At 42.8% G+C, this 17,209-nt stretch overlaps 1 protein-coding gene across 6 annotated transcripts in view; it reads left to right on the top strand.

Moving 5' to 3' along the window:
* The window catches only part of TRERF1 (transcriptional regulating factor 1), a 99,808-nt gene that overhangs the window by 68,041 nt on the left and 14,558 nt on the right, over positions 1 to 17,209 (top strand). For 3 of the 6 annotated variants that reach the window (XM_066993758.1, XM_066993759.1, XM_048057514.2), the window contains 6 exons: positions 710 to 807; positions 8,573 to 10,226; positions 10,841 to 10,890; positions 11,650 to 11,800; positions 12,742 to 12,990; positions 16,413 to 16,782. In XM_066993758.1, the coding sequence (XP_066849859.1) occupies positions 8,847 to 10,226; positions 10,841 to 10,890; positions 11,650 to 11,800; positions 12,742 to 12,990; positions 16,413 to 16,782 (2,200 nt within the window). In that variant the 5' untranslated portion in view covers positions 710 to 807; positions 8,573 to 8,846. The remainder of the gene's footprint in view (positions 1 to 709; positions 808 to 8,572; positions 10,227 to 10,840; positions 10,891 to 11,649; positions 11,801 to 12,741; positions 12,991 to 16,412; positions 16,783 to 17,209) is intronic. The other 3 variants (XM_066993760.1, XM_066993762.1, XM_066993761.1) reach the window with 3 other exon arrangements.

Below are 17,209 nucleotides of genomic sequence, written 5' to 3'. Positions count from 1 at the left end.
AAAGCCGTGTTGGCGGCAGCACCCACAAAACAAATATGTTGCTTTCGTTTAAATAATTGAAGATGCCTCGTCTAGATAGCTCGTCTGAACTGGGTGACAACCTGATTGTATCTCCTACACCTTTGACTTTCATTAATCCCTCCCTTCCTGAATGCTGTACCTTCTCTTGTTTGTGTCACACTTGCCAGCGAGGTCTCCTCTCCATGAGAGCATCCAGCCTGCCCTCGGGTTCTGTCAAAGAACCATAAGATGCTGTGAAGTCTTTATGGTCTCTGCAGTAGAGACACAACATCTTGTTTTATTTATTGAGTCAACGTAACCCGTTCCTCATTTTTGCAGTAGATGCCAAGCTGAGTAAAGAAGAAAAGATGAATTTTCTCTTATTTCAGTCTGTAGTTTGAAGGACCATGAATGTATTAATCCCAGAGATTTGACAACAAAGCAATCCCTTGCTATCAATATGGAAAAATAGGTACTTTGCTTTTTTTTTTTTTTTAAGGGAATTACCATGCTGATAGATGTCTTCTGCAGTAATGAATTGAAGAACAGAGTAGCATGAAGATACTTTATTGAATAGAAGTTAATATTTGGTTGTGTTAACAATAGGATGCTTGTTCTTGCAGGTCTGCTGATGGTTTGGGGTGAGTTGGTGATATAAGTTAACCATGCAGGAAAAAAATGAATTTCCATTCTTTTGTTTTATGTTTAGATACATCACTTTGAAATCACAGAATGAAAGCAGCATGAAATGTTATGGAGAAGACGGCACAGCAAGATACAGCAGTCTCACAGATAATCAAAAATCAGGTAATGTTGCAACATCACAAGTCCACTTTCTGTTAGGCTTGCTTGTTTAATGAGGCTTGGTGCTTTTTGACCATTTCCCAAAATTCACAGTTCTGAGTTTCTGTAGCTTTATTGACGGACTTCTTAAACATGGCTAATTGTGTGTTGGCTTTTTCCTGTGAAACACTGTTTTATGTACCTCAGTATGTATGGCACAGGAGATCCCCATGCTTTTACATCTTTCTTAAAGGCCTAACTTGGCTTTATTGTCTGGTACAAGCAAAGTCGACATGACCTTAATTAAAAGAAGTGAATCTGTGGTGCTCAGTTCAGCATAGCTGCTCAATTTTATCTGGCCCCATTGCTAGGTACCAACATGATGTATTTTAGAGGTACTTTTCAGAGGGTCCTGCCCAAACAATGAAAATTTGATTTCCTTTGGGGGAGACACTGGATCAAAATAGCTGTTCCCTCCCTATTGAAAGCTTAGCCATATGCTATTTCCCACATGCTACTCCTGCCTGTTTTTTTTTTTTTCCTAATTGTTTATCTGTCTCAGGATGTTTCCTTCTTGCCTGTTTTTGCAAATCCCAGCATATGTTCTCTGACTGCTTCACAGCATTTACAGTCACAGAAAAAGGCAATCACCTTACAGGCTTCGGAACATAAACACTGTAGAGGTCAGGAAGAAATTGGCAAAGTGCATTATAAGGGTGCTCACCTCATACTAAAATATTGTTTGCCAACTGCTGAGGCTGGAACGAGAGCTGATGGATTGATGTTTGAGTGGAAGGGCATAAATATTCCCCCCCCCCCTCAATTCAATCAACAAATTCATGAAATCAGCAGTAGTGACTAGAGATTGTAATGTACCCGTGTCTGGCAGTGGTCAAAGCCTAACCTATCTCTCCCTGTGATCTTCATGCTGGGGTCTTGTCAGGTCTGCAGAACTAGGGTCTGGCTGAGGAAAAACAAATTGCTCAATTAAGTAATACAAGTAAACTGAAAAATGAAATCGAGGGCAATTTGGATCATAGGACATGTTCATCTTCGAGGAAGAACGTGGAAGAACTGCCCTTGATGTAGGGTTCAGCAGAAGGTGATACAATTTCTTACACATCAGCAGTCAGTAAACCTGGATTGGCTGAAGGCGTTTCAAATAAAGTTTCATAGACAGCTTCAGCTTTGATCAAATATACAATGATGTATTGGTGAATATTAAAAAACATTGTGTTTTTATCAGAGGTGATCAGCCCCTTTAATAAATCCTGTCTTCTGTAAGCTTTTTAGTTACTTAGTCTTGGGATATGCAATTCAAATGCCCTTCTGGCCTCAGTCAAGGTTTTATATTTTATTTTTATTTTATCATTTTATATTTGCACATCATTTAATGTTTGCCATTTTTATGAAATAATGCTATGCTTGCTTCAGTCACAGTTCTGCAGAACCTTCAAAGTACCTCGAAACCGTAACGTTGCTTAACTGACAACAAAGATGATCGGGGTGCTGAAGCAGCCTTCCTCATTTCTATGGGACTCTTGGAACTTTATCTCCCTTAAACTAAATTGAGTTAATGGCTTTATTTAGGAAGTAGCCTCCTCTTCTTGAATAACACGAGTTCTGTTAGTTTTAGGAAAAAAAGTTTTCATTAAATTACCAGTGCCTCAGAAAGCATTTTCTACTTGTAACTTAGATCAAAAGAAGAGGAAAATGTTTCTGCTTGTTTGTCTTCCTCTCTCCTCCCCCTTTATTCTAGAGACTTTCCTGAGATGATCAACTGTTGTTTTTGCTGTTGTTTTTTCGTTGTTTTTTATTTTTAAACTTTATTGAAGTGGAGAAATTGCTCGGTTCCCCTCCCAGTGCCATTGTTGCTTTCCCCTCCCCCAAGTCCAATGTGTTCTTTATTAAAGTGAATTAGGACATTCTCGTTTCTCTTAAGAGTGGAAATGGGAACAGCTCAAATGTGCAGCCACATGAGACTCACCAGCCTTTCCAACTGCACTGCAGAAGGAGCTCAGCTGCAAAGGGAATGATAATTTTTGAAGGATTTGTGCAACTGTTGAAGAATTACCAGTGTTAATAGTAAAAAGCAGCTAATCTGTTTTTCCTCTTCCATTTTGAGTGTTTAGCTTTCCTGATATACTTTCTATAAAACCAGTAAAAATACTAAATATTTTGGTTCCTTTCCATCTTCTTTTTGCTTTTGCAATTATTTTATTCCTGTATGCTCTCCTTTGTGAGAGTGCTTTTGTGGTGGTGTTTTTGCTTAACAACTCCATCTTTTGGGTTTGTATGCAGATATGGGGCATGGATTTGAGACCTCTACCATTCAAAGATAGAATTGAAGTGCAGTACAAAACATACAAATAGTTTTATCCAGGACTTGGATAAAAAGGTTTTCAGCATGAAGTATTTGTCCTTGAGATAGCTATATAAATTGTTGGTGGCCCTTGAAATCCACATTGCTGTTTTGCTGCTTGTTCTAACCAAAATCCTGCATCTTTTCACCCTTATTTCCAGTCTTTGCCTCTCTTTATTGTTACATCCGACGCATCTTCAGAAGTTCTATAGGAAAAAAGGTAGATCTTTGAGTTACTATCTTCCCACCTCCCTATCTCCTTTTCTCTCTGCTAATTCTCCCAACTACCTTGCCTGGCATTAGAAAGTATTTGTTGTTTTAGTTCTGTGCCTCTTTTCTTACTTGCTTATTTCCTGTGCCAAAAAAATGGAGCTGGGGCTTGAACTGTAGCTAAATGAAGAGTTACGGAAGCAAACCTCGTGTCTCAGCAGCCTGCAAGAGCACAGGGGTCTCGGAAACATACCGCTCTTCCTCTCCCATTGCTGTGATTCTCAGCCACCCAGCTGAGTTAAGGCTTCTGAAGACATGGGGATAGAGCCAGCTCTGTTCCTGGAAGCTGGCTTTGAGAAACGCAGCTGTGTCCCATCTCACATAGATCTCTCCTGGGTTTTAAAGATGCTCTCTTTGGTGGGTTCTCAGTGGTGGTTTTTTGTCAGCAGTGCCCAGCTAAGAATCATGCCTGTCTGTGCTATCATTTACTTAAAGGATGGATTATAGTTATCTCAGGTGTTGGGGGCTCCTGGTGCTGTCTGTGTTGGCAAAAGAGAGTGTGTATCAGGGAAGGATCTGCTTTGTACTTGTCTCTGTCCTAAAGGAAATTGGGGAGAGAGAGATAGATGATGCGAATGATGGCTGGCTGGATTTAGGAACAGCACAGAAGATCATCTCACAGTTCTGAGTTACAAAGCAAGCCAGTAAAAACATTCCGGTAAAAAAGCTAAAATTGAGTAAGATAAATCCTGTTTTGTTTCTAATGAAGCTGAGTGGTAGGAAAAAAAATGAAAGAAAGGAAGGAAGGGAACAGAGAAATTCTGGTTTTGGATTTTGACTTATGCATGGTAAAAATGAAGCTTATGTTCTAAGAGCAAAAAGACAGGCACGTGAGAAAGCCCTCTCTCAGCCCGTCTGACTAAAGGGCAATAAGGTGTCATTAAAACATGTCTCTGGTGTTGGAAGAACAAAAAGTAGTGATGCATTTCTCTAAGCAGGCATGCCTTGAATTAAATAATCTTCAAAACAAACAAACAAAACAAACCAAAACCCAATCAAACAAAAAACAGAACAAACAACCACCCAACAAAGCAAAACAAAACTGTTTAGATTGCTGAAAATGGTAAACTTACTTCAGCTGATGTGTTACGATCCCTGGCAGCACTGTGCAAATTAGCATCTGCTAATGCTATTGCTTGTGAGTAGCTGCAAGTGCTCTGTCCTGCAGAAGCCGGTTGAGTGTGGAAGAATTGTTGGTTTGTTGTTGTTTTTTGGTTGTTTGGTTGTGGTTTTTTGTTTGTGTGTGCGTGTGTTTGTTTACTTCTGCCTTCTTATCTAGTCTTCCTTTTTTGGACTAACTGGTAGTTCATCTATAAAAACATGTAGATTTTTTTCAGTAAAGTCATTGCTGAAAATTTTGAAATCAGTTGAAACTATAGGATCCGATTCCATTTTGATTTGCAGCCATGCAGCACACTGAGATGGCTTAGATTAGTGCCATAATGATTTGACAGCCTATTAATGAGTCTGCTTCCTTCAGTGTGTGCTTGCCTACAGTCTTTTGTTATCCCTCTCCATTAACTTTGTTCTGAAACTGGAGTCGGCTGGCATTTGGTCCTGTTTTTGCAGCCCACGCCCAGCACAACTTGCGAGCACTGACTTATTTGGTGTGGATGTCTAGCTCTGAAATTCGTGCTGGGTTCAGGGAGTTGAAAAATGTGACTGTGACTTGATATGTTGTGTACTAGAGTTGAAATTTTCTGCAGATTTCAGGTTCTGTGTTGTGTGATAGAGCTTTTTTTTTTCATGTTATAATTATCGTCCCTTTTTGCTGCCTGCCTTTTTCTCTAAGATTTTCTGTCTCTCCAGTGATATAATTTATGAAGGATGTAAAATCGGATCATCTTTATTGAAGACTGATAACATCAGAATATTCTTCCATTTTCTGTATACCAGAATTAAATTATGGCGCGCTTCCAGGAGCAACTATTACTTGTATTGCCTTAGAGTTGCCTGTGTTTTGAAGAGGGAGACAGTTGGCATGTGTAAAGGCATTTCGGCAAGCTTAGCATGTCTGTGGCTTTCCGCCTGTGCAGCTTACAGGGACCACACTGAAATGATGAGAAAAGAGTTGGAGTGAAACCTCGTCTCTGCTGAAATCAATTGAGCTTCCATTAGTTTGAGTCCAGATTCCATCCATAATATTAAACAGGGTATTTCTCTTTCTAGGCAGTCTGCAGAAATGTTTCTGTCCTTTTGCATTTGTTTTCATGTTTCTTCGTAATGATTGCGTAATTGGGATATATCTGCAATGTCAGAAATGTAATAGGTTAAGTAGCATAAGTGACTGTTGGAAAGAAAAGGAACACACAACTGCAGAACCGTTCTTGCTTTAAAACTCCTGCTGCTTTCAGGAGCTGAGTTGTTTGATTTAACCATTTAGTAGTAAGCTGTTGTTGTGATAAATGGCAATTAGAGGTGTTTAGAAGTGAGTGCTTAACAAAAAGGAGAAAAAAGCCCTTTCTTCCTGTCACTGGAAGAAATAGAAATCATTCAGTATGCTGCCAATGGCTTCTCACTTGGCTAGAGACTAACTTTTGTGCTCCTACAGCCTTAATTACGTTTTGTACAGCATCGGAATACTCCTTATTAACTTTTAATCCAGCAAACAATGTATTCTGTTGGCATTTTGTTAAAGTTGATTGCAGATTCTCAGCATATAGCATCGTGCTCTTGAATTTAAGCCTGTTCAGGTACTAAAAACAATCCTGATATCTCAGGATCTGGTTTATTACTGATTGTGCCTCAAACATGAACGCCTTGACCAGTACGTGGAGAGCCGGGAGAGGTAAACCCCCAGGTGAAAAAGTGCCGTAAGCGGAGTTTGGTGTGCTTTCAGACAGCTGCCCACAAAGCTGCCGTGGCTGCTGGCGCAAGTGGTGGCATCTGCCAGCGTGGTGCTCCTGCCTGTGGTAGAGGTTCAGGGGCCTGCCTGGCTGCTTGGGTCGTTTTTCTAGCTAAATCGTGTTATTTGCTGTTTAGGAGTAAGTGCTCCTACTGCCTGAGCCCTGAAGCTCTTGTGGTCTTTAATTGTCTCCTGAAGATCTTTACTCTCCTTCGTTGGTTTGTGTCACTGCTAGGTCTTGTCCTTTGACTAATGCTTGTCACTTCACATGAACTATAAAAAGAATGGCTGAGACTGAAAGAACTCAGTGTAAACTGTAATACCATCAATAAGCGAACACAGGACATACGTCCTATGCAAAAGGTATATAGACAGGTCCACTCGTGCCCTGTTCTCAGAGAAAGATGGTCAGAGTCCCAGCTGAGCTTTCGGAACTTGGCAGGCATGAGAGGAGATGCATATTCCTTTGTAGGATCCCCTCTTCCTCTAAAAGTTGATGGCCGTTCAGTGTGAAATACCACACAGTGTTTATTTTTATGCCCTTTGAATGCTTTGTGCAGGCTTTGTTTAGTTTCTCTTCATAACTTTTAATAGGAAGTCTTTGAAGTTGGGTTGTGGCTAAAAAAAAATCTTGTTGGCAGGCTGACCGTTCATTGTTGACTCCTATCTTTTTTAATTGTACATCTATAAAAATCTGGAAGGGAGCGTGTGCAGAGCAAATACGAAGCGATGCATATTTCTGGAAGGGGAAATAAGCTTGCAATTATTCTCTGCCATTATTAGTCACGTGAAAAAGTTACATACTAATGGTTGCAGATGGTGTACACAAAAACTGTCTGTATGCACTGAAAGCCTTCTTCGTTGGGAGCTATGGTTTTCTGTCATACATTATGCTACAACGGAAAAGGGGTTTTGTGCCCGCAGCTATATATTACTCTTATTTGCTGTTGCTAGCACAGGACTCGTTAATATGCATCTGGCAATGGTTAAAATTGTCTTTATCTGTGGCTTCACGTTTATTCATCCACATCAAGGATTCTCATAAGTTAAAAAAGGTAAGGACATCGGTACAAAGGAGCCTTTGATGGAAAGCGTTACGTGTAGAAAGGCAGATGTGAAAGGGCAGGGTTGAAGTTGTGGGCTAATATTGTTGTGTTCTTGTTCAAGTTCAGAATCACGGTTTGTGTTGAAACATACTCGTGTGTGCAGGCACATTGTGCCTCCCTGCATGTGGATGATTGTAGACACAGGGATCGCTTCGTGTTGTGGGATAGAGAAGCAGCCTTGCAATGTGACTGTATTTTTGTTGTTGTGCTATTCGCTGAAAACAGTACAGGCATCAGTGAAGTATTGCTCTGAATTGCAGTTGTTGTGGTGAGAAAGATAAATGGTTGCATTTAACATGAATTAGTCTGTTAAAATAATGCAAACTGAAGAACGGTAAGAGAGGAGAGGAGAGGCTGGAAGTCAGCACTTCTGGTGTAAGGTGAGCGACCATAACAGATTTCCAAGGACTTCTTTGCTCTTAGCATTGATCAGATTCCAAACAGGTGAGCAAAGAAAGCTGCAAGCACAGCTGCATTTGGGTAACTGTGCTTGTGATTTTGGGGTGTTTGTTTTGTTTTGTTTTGTTTATTTGTTTTAGGGGTTTTATTTGTTTGTTTTGTCACAGCAATGGGCATTAGTCTTGCATCTTACTCTTCAGTGATGCTTAATTTTCATACCAGTGGTGGATGCTTCCTGTAGGTACCCTGAAAGTTGTGAGAAGCTGTGGAAGGCTCTGTGCAAATCCTGGATAGCAATTAATTTTTTTTCGTATGTCCTTTTAATCTGAGTACTGTCAGCTTTGTTCAAAGCCCTGGTTTTCTTTTACCTGTCTTTTCAGGCCTTTGTGGAGGCATCTGCTATTTTATGTTAGAAAATGGATGTGTTGCTTCTGACAAGAAAGCTGTAATTGCTCGAAAAGGTGATTTGGCTCGATAGTTAACTGTCTGGCTAAAGCTAGTCACAAGAGAGCAATATGTGGCCAGCTATGGCTTGAACGTTCATATACTTCAGGAAGAAATAACTCTTGGTTTGGAAGAATGGGCCTTTATGGGTCTGGCAGACTGATTTTATCAGAGAACTAGAGAAGAAGCAGGATAATGGGATGAGATGAAGTAATTTAACTGCTCTGGAATAGCCCAGCTGCTACAATTTTGCATATGATTATGTATTTTGAACCAGGAGATTTTACAGTTTGCTTTGAGGCAATAACGAGAACAGTTTATGTGGAAGGCCAGCACTTACCCTGCCTTTCTCTTACCCCACAGGTGCCTGGCGCATTGAACCTATTACCTGTCTGTATAAGATTTGCGCTGTGGTCCATTTTTTGAAGATGTGAAGCAACGTTGAGTCTGCGATCGGAATTACTGACAGACTGGAGGAAATCGCAGTCCTTGTGATGCACACGGACATGCTGAATTATAAGTAATCCTAGCTTCTCTTCCCCTCCCCTCCCCTCCCCTCCCTCACTCAGCTATCTCAGGGTTCATAGAGATTTCAATGGTTCGCGTGCCTGTAAGTTTGGAACAGAAGTGACCAAAAATGGGGGACCAGCAATTGTATAAAACTAACCATGCTGCCAACAGCAACGAGAACTTGTACTACCAACAGCACCAAATGAACTCCCTTCCATCGCTAAACCATAGTTACGGGACATCTGTTATGGATGCTCCCCAGGCGTCCCCTCTCTCCCCCCAGTTTCCCCAAGATTCAAGAGACAGTATAGCTTTGCCTGTAGGTTCAAAAAGTCTTGGGTCAATGGATACACCTAGACAAACATGGACGCATTCTGGCTCAGGAAACCACGTCCCAGCGAGGAACAATTTGAGTAATCAAAGCGCAATGTGGAGCCCCCTCGGGCAGGGGGAGTCTCACGACGGATACCAATATTCTTACTCGCAACCCAGCGAAAATCGGTCGCAAAAAATTACCAGTGGGGTCCTGCATAAATTGGACTCCTTTACGCAAGTATTTGCTAACCAAAATCTGAGAATTCAAGTCAACAACATGGCTCAGGTTTTGCACACTGAGTCTACGATGGTAGATAATTCTGGTGACAGCGCGCTCAGGCAGCTGCTGTCCCAGAAGCCAGCGGTTGAGCAACAGCCTGTAACTTCCAGTGTACAAAGATATCAACCAGTGCCACAGCAAACGCACCAGAATTTTGCAAGCACACAGCAAAAGCAGCAAATGCAAGTCATGCAGCACCAACAGTTGTACTACGACTACCAGCAGCATTTATCGCAGATGCAGATGCATTCCGCCTTTCAGCAAGGGCAGACGCACGTCCAGCAAGTGCAGTCCCAGCAGCTCCTACCGCAACAGATGCAGCACTTGCAGCAGGCTCAATACTACGCTCAGCCGCAGCAAGGGCATCAGCGGCTCTCGATACAGGAGATCCAGCAGCAGCAGCCACAGCCAACTCGGCAGCAGCAGCAGAGGCAGTGCCCGATGCAAATAGCTCAGTATTACCAAACGCAACCCGTCATGCAGCAGCTACAGCAACAGCAGCAACAGATGCAACTGCAGCTTCCTCCGTATCACCGGGAACCCGATCCAAAGACTATGCACGAACCCCACCAGTACCCTCAGGACCCGAGTCATCCTGTGCAGCTCATCCAGTTGGGAGCGGTGCCTCAGTATTGCTACCAGGACCCCCACGAGCAGTACAGGCACTTGTACCCGCAGGGTTTGCTGCAGCAGCAGCACGACCAGCAGAAGCAATACCCGAGTGAGAGCAGAGCTCCCTCTCTGAACTCCCACGTCGGCCTCACGCCGCCAGAGACAGCGGAGGATCCCGGGCGGCCGGAGATCAACTCTGTGGGTAACGCTGTCCCTCATCGAACTCTTTTGCCACCCTCGGGAGCTCATCTGAACAACAAAAGCTCTCAGCAGGACTCGCCCAGCGCCGGGTGGCCTCAGGTAGGTGACATTTCACATCCCTGCTCAGCCAAACTTGTTCTGTAGAAGAGCAGCCAGGTATGGAAATGAAACAGCTGCGGGAGAGCCGGGAAGTTAGGATGTGAGCAGTCGGCATTGCTTGGATGATTTGGGGAGCTGTGGTAACAGACTTTCCTGTCTGCATCGCTGGCTTGGCTACAGGCCAGGCTGGCAGCAGCATGAAACCACTGCTGCGGGGCTGCTGGCTCCCTCCTGAGAGGGCTCGGGGAGCTTGGGGTCGGGTTCAGGGGAGGAGGAACCCGGTTACAGCAAGGTGCTCCTGCTCCTTTTTCAACACCTCAGGGCCTGAATGTACACAAAGACATAGCTCCTTGTTTCTAAAAGTAATACTGCTGGGTCAGAGGGAAGGCTTTGAACAGCAGGTGAGTGCAAGAAAACTTGTGCTAGCCATGCTCACAGGGGCATTGATTTGCTGGATACATGTAAGGCTCGCAGTTCAGAGGCCTGTAGTATTAGTAAAATCATGTGCAAAATGCACGCATAAAGCTGTGAGGATGGTCATTTATGTGTTACTATTTCCTGAAAAATTCTTTTTTGCTTTTTTCTCCTCGTTTTCCCTCTCCTCCTTTCGATAGCAGGTGCAATTGTCAGACGGCAGACTGCAGCCGCTGTCGCCAGAACAAAGGTATTAATTTTTTGTGTCAGTGGTTTTAAATATGAGAAATACAAAGCAGTGCTGCATCTTAAAGGGAAGAGAATGCACTCTGGGTAGGTCATAGATGTTACTCTTCTAGAAACATCTTTTTTTAGCTTTGTGGATATAAGCTTGTGTGATTTTACACTCCACACCCTTCTAGCAATAAAATCAAGTGCTTTGTCTTTCCCCAAAAACAAAACAAAACAAAAAAAAGAACCAGGCAGGGGAGCAGTCTGCACTCGGTGTTGCATTTGTAAGAGAAGGGCGATGATGTATTTATATTTGTATCTTCAGCAGCAGGGACCTTCTGTTTTTCTTAAGGTTTCGCCTCTGCAGGGCTGAGGTGTCCCCCAGCACTGTTGTCTGCCCTAAGTAGGGGCGTTACATCCAAGTACTCGCTGAGTGCTGTCACAGAGGGGAAGTGAAGATCTGTCACAATAGATCTCCTGGCTTCTCAGACTTTTCCATATCAAAGGTCACCTTATAAAAAGCGTGTTAGAGGGAGTTCCTGCTTGAAAGTTTCCTTCTCCCCATCTTGGGAACAGCTGACCTAGGTTATCACCTGTGTATTCCACAGTACTCACCCTGTGCTTAGTTGTGGCTTCATAAACGTTTAGCTGTAAAATTTTATTGACTTCCTTGACAAAAAAGCGTCCTCTGCAATGAAAGGAACATGCCAACCTGATGTCTCTTCTTCTGTTCCATGCTAAAAAACAAAAACCCAAACAAACAAAAAACAAACAATAGTGGCCAGAACAGAGAAACACTTCCTGAGAGAGCTGATGTGAAGAACAAGCTAACGTGTTCAATATGCTTGAAGGAGTTTAAGAGTTTGCCTGCTCTGAATGGTCACATGAGATCTCATGGAGGAGTACGAGCATCTCCTAACTTCAAACAGGTAGCAGTTCATTTTACTTCAGTATTTGACTCTTCTTTCGATGTCGATGTTTGCTTGCTTTGCCACGCTTTGCTTTGCTGTGAAAACCTGTTCTCCTTGGCGCTGTTTTATGTCACACCCTGTGTAAGTAGAAATACACATAATTCTGCTAATTTACAGGCCAGAAGTCTCGCTTAAAAGTGAGAGAGTGGTGGAAGACAGAACAACGTCTGTGCCTCTCTGTGTCTCTGCACATTACAAACACACACTACGAAGTCATGGCACAAGCTTCTGAATTTTTCCCCTTGTGTTTGTTTATTATATTAGAAATATCAGGAACATCAAGTCTTCCTTATTTTCATTTGGACTACTTAGATGACTAAGGGATGTTTATTGGAAGCATTCCCAGGCTTTAATTGAAGGAGCAGGATTGTTGAATCTTTGACAGCTTTCTTCCCGAGTGTTTTAGTTCTATAGGTATCAACAAATACCAAATGAAAAATGTGGGTTTAAATTGTTCTGAACAAAAATAACTTGCCTGTCAATCAGTTCTTCAGCGTCCTGGTATTTTAAAAATTCTCTCTTGATGGGGAGAACTACGGGAAGGCAAAGAGCTACCACAGTTACACCATCTGTATCTTTTTGTTTTTAGGTGGGTGATGGGGAATTCTGCCTTTATAGAGATCTGAAAAAAAAGGGGGCACATGTTTATTGCCCATTCTGCAAGTGATCCTGTAAAGATGCTTAATGTGGTTGTTTATCACCGAGGCTAAATCCTGTATAGGAGTTGCAAGTAATCTGCCAACTTCGTTCAAGGCAAACACAGAGTCCAAGAAGCAAGGCTATTGTGTGTTTCGTAACCCTGGCCACTTCTTTTCAGCCACGGTGCATACGTTGCGTAGTTATCGATCCAGAAGCAGCCCTCCCTCACTCGGGCTGAAAGCCTCTAATTGTCTGTACAGGATGAAGGAGAGAAACCACCACAGCAGCCGCTGCCTAAAGAGGTGGATAGCCTCGCGCCCATCATCATGCCAGTGTCTGTCCCTGTAAAGCTTCTGTCACCTGAGCCCAGCACGCAGCCCTCTGCCAGCACTGCCACAGTCAAAGACAAGCCTGCCAACTCTGTGTCAGATGATGAGATGCCCGTTCTCGTGAAGATGACTTACTCTCCACCGTGCAGTCCAAAAGTGGCCAACCCCTGCTCGTCCTCTGTGAGTGCTGCATTTCTTGCCACTAACTGTGCTGTGCTTGTTAAATCCCTTTGCTTGTAGTGCTGCTGTGTTCTAAAATGCCCGTGTTTTAGAGTATTTTCTGGAATCCTAATGATGCCTAAAAAACAAAGAGAGGCCGTGGCATCGTATCATTTCTTCCTCGGTCCTTTGAAAATACTGATTTTCTCTTTACTGGGGAATCAAGACTTCAGCTGAAAATAAGCCATTTGAAATTGGAATGTGATATTCTTTTTATCCCACTAGAACAAAGGGATTTAGTATCTTTTTACTGTTTTTGTTTTTTCCTTTTCAGGCTGCTTTGTTTTTATGTTATTGCTTAAATTCAGCAGTTTTATTTCTTCCTGTTTTTTGAGTCAGATATATGTGCTTCTCATTTCAGCTGTAGATAGGAAGGCACTGTGCAGTACTTAGTGCGTGCTCTAAGCCAATATGAAGCTTGCTGACTCAGAGTTTTAAAATGAAGTCATTTTTCCCTTTCGTTCTGCATGCATCAGATCTAAGGGTTAATCATTGGGAATTCTGACATAGGAAAAATAGCTGTGCTTAGTGCTTTCATTTCGCTCATAAAACTGAAATTGTCAAGTCGCACGAGGAACTGATGAGCCCTTGAATGAGATGTGAGAACGCTCTTTATTGTTTTCCTGAAGAGTCCTGGAGCAAGCAGTATCATTTTGTTCACATTCCAGTGCAGGAATAGATGCTGCTCGTTCTTTTGAATCCATGCTCGCAGACTGTGCCATGATAAGGGATTACTAGGGAGTATAAGTACTCTACTTATATATAATATTATCTGTATAATAATGTGGAGAAATACTCCAGTGATTTTTATTTTCTCACCAGTCAGACGGCTAAATGAGGGGACAGCATACACCATCGTGGGTGGCTCTTTGTATATTTGTATATTTATCACCCTCCCCTCACCCTTCACTCAGACATGCACGCTAATTTAAATACACAGAAAATCTTTACTCTCTTCCTATCAGATGGAGATTTTACACATAAACTTCCACTCTACTGTGGAAACCAGCATCTCACAGTACTTAGCTTGTAACTTGCCAGTGCAGTTTCTCTTTTCTATTTCTAGTTTCTGGAGAGGAAAGGGACAGCCTTTTCTGAATCCATGAGCTCTGAGTGGGAGATCTTCTCTAGAGACATCAGAGTAGGTGGCTTGGGCTTGTGTATTTCTGCAACGTTTATAAAGTGACTGTGATTAAATCTGCCAGAGTTTGGCTAAATGTATGTTCATTCACTCAAAATTAAGGTTGGTAGTCTTTGTTATTGCCCAAGCAAATTAAATTCAGTTTCCTGAATTTAGATCCTAGATCCCGTCTTTTATATAAGTAGCAGCACTGGAAACATTCAAACACCAGAAGATCTGCAGTTCCCTTTTCGTCTGTAAAGGGATTGTGCCACTGAAGACTCTAATTTTCTTCTTTAACCAAAGAACTGAAACCATGTTGCATTTGCACTGTGCTTTGAGCTGTCCAGAAAATTGCTCACAAATTCACAGAATCAGTAGAAGTCAATCAGCAGAAGGAAGTAAGTTTTCAGCAAGACTACAGGCTGCTGGGTGTGGTGAACCCAGCAGTCAAGTGAGGTCCATCAGGGTCTACCCAGAGTGGATTTGTCGAGCTGGGGCAGCGGGGCCCAGGTGGAAGCATAAGTTCTTGAATAATGGACATCAGTTTCTGGAGCTTCAGAGAAGTGTCGAGGTGATTCTGCACTGAAAATCCACGGGCACCAAGATCTCCTTTAATATTCAGTGTGGTCTTTTTTGAAAGTAGTGTTGGTGTAGTGAGGCTAAGGTGTACTTAACTGTTTGAGATGTCATCTTGGCTGGTTAGTTGATTTTACACTAGTGAGAAGAATGCCAGCTTTTTCACATTTAAAGAGCAGAACAAAACAAGCCTTTAATCAAAGACATAGATCTGGACTTACATTTTGGGGGGGGGAATTGTTGGGGTGGGGTGTTGCTAGTTTGTTGTTTTTTTGTTAAGTTTAGAGTCTTTTCACTTTCACCTCTGTGAACACTAAATGTTCACCATCGTGACGGGCTATGTCTGTGATTATAGGTAACCTTCACCCTCTTGCTGTTCTGAATGCTCGTTATCTATAAAATTCTCTGTAGAGCTGCACTTTTTCCTTCTACTAAATGAAAAATTTTCTGAAACTTAACTTTTTTTGGAGAGCAAAACCATCAACAGCTGTTGGAGAGGATACAGCCATGATCTAACAGAGAGGACAGGACCTCTGTAATCAAAAACATTTCCACAAGCTGGAACACATTAATGTAAGGGATAAAGGGTGACAGTGCTAATGCTTCTTTAACATGATTTTTATTGGGTGAATGTGATTCTCAGGAACCACCCATGGTGTAAAGATATATATTGTATAAACATAGATGGTAGTAATTCTTTTACATAGTAATAGTACTTATAGATGATGCAGACATTCTGGAGTAACCCTGTTTTGTCTGTCAAAAATTTTCTTCCGTTTTCAAAGTTAATCCTTAGGTCTCCAATCTGTACACCTTAAAGCAGCGCATTTACGACTGTGTTCATCTACCAGCTTCTGTACATTTTTAAAGCATAATCTGAAAACCTATTTCTTACCCACCCTCAGGATATCCAGATCCTAGGTTTGCACAACTTTTGTATTTTCTGCTTTCTGTGATTTCTAGGGATTTAGTGTTAAATGATTTTTAACCGTCAGATTTGAGGAGTGTTTGAATGCCTGAATTTCCCAAATGGTTATCTACTACCCTTTTTTTCCTCCAAGAGGAGAGAGTTAAATTTAGGATTTGTTGCAGCTGGACTGTACTCAAGCTGATGGGAATGTAGTGATAAGAGGCGAAGAATTTGAATTTATTACATTTTTCTTCCTTTCCTGCTGCTGAGTGCTGCAGTAATTTCACTGAGCTCATACGTCCTTCTTAGTCAAACAAAATAAATGCATTGGAAAACATCTTGTATAAACTTCCTAATAAGCCGTGGCTGGATAGTGAAGCAACTTGCAATAGCCTTTGTGTATTCAGTGCAAATTGAAGTGCCCAGGGTGTTCAGGTGGAGCTGAAGGGTGTGGGAGACTCGTGGCCTGAAAGGATTGCTCTTTGCACCTTCAAAAGCTGGTTGCAGCCTCTCTAGGTCTGTGCCTCCAGCTCAGCCCTGCCTTGACCCAGAGGGATCCCTGTGGGAGGTGAGGGTAATTCTTCCTGGCTCTCCTCTCTCCTCTGTGGTTTCTGGGTAGGACCAGATACTGTACTGACCAGTACCTGAATAACTGCCTGCTGGTAACAGCATTTCTGTGGCTGTATTCTGTGCCCTAGGCTGTAGGGAACTGTGTTCAATGCAAACCACATGTAAGCATGGCTAAATATTACAGTTCTGTATGTTTTCCTTCAGGAAATCAGCAAAAAACCTCATCAAAGTGCTTCAAAATTGGAAGAAAACTTAAAACCATTGCAGGACAAGAAGAAGTATCGGCATAGACCCGAACCTCTCTTCATACCTCCTCCTTCCTTCAACTTCAGCATGTCCCACTCCGGTGCCATGCTGTACCAGAGTCAGCTTCGCTCTCCCCGCGTCCTCGGAGATCATCTGCTGGACCGGCCGCATGAGCTCCCCCCCTACACTCCGCCACCGATGCTTAGTCCCGTTCGGCAAGGGTCCGGGCTCTTCAGCAGCGTCATCACGTCATCTCACAGCACCTCGCACGCTCAGCTGCCGCTTACTCCGCTCACGCCTACTCCACGGGTGCTCCTGTGTCGGTCCAGTAAGTGTTATATCTACAGGGGGGCAGCGTGTAGCAGACACCGCCGAGCTCTTTCCTGGTGGTACCACGCTGAGGATTTTACGTGTGAGCACGCGTGTGGCTGGTTGTGTTACGTCACAGGACAAGTCCATCTTCCTCAGTGTTTTTGCATTGGATTTGGGAGAGGTGGTGTTAAAAGCATAAAGTGAACAGAGGGGCCTAACCAGTGAGAAAGGCCGTGCTCTTTCACCGTGGGCTGCCTCCAGGAAGGGCTGCTGTGCCCCTCCATACAGCAAGGCTGTCTGAGGTGAGGGAAGAGATTTAGTTTGAGCCTTGGGGTTTTGTTTTTCTTTGGTGCTTCACAAGCAAAGGTGGCTAATCATACCTGATCATGGTGGTAGAAACATGGGCATGACATTTGTTCCCTTTAACGATTTAGGTAGTCTTT

Source organism: Anser cygnoides, chromosome 3 (assembly GCF_040182565.1).
Source record: "Anser cygnoides isolate HZ-2024a breed goose chromosome 3, Taihu_goose_T2T_genome, whole genome shotgun sequence".
Lineage (NCBI taxonomy): Eukaryota > Metazoa > Chordata > Aves > Anseriformes > Anatidae > Anser > Anser cygnoides.
This window is presented reverse-complemented; position numbering and strand designations above follow the sequence as displayed.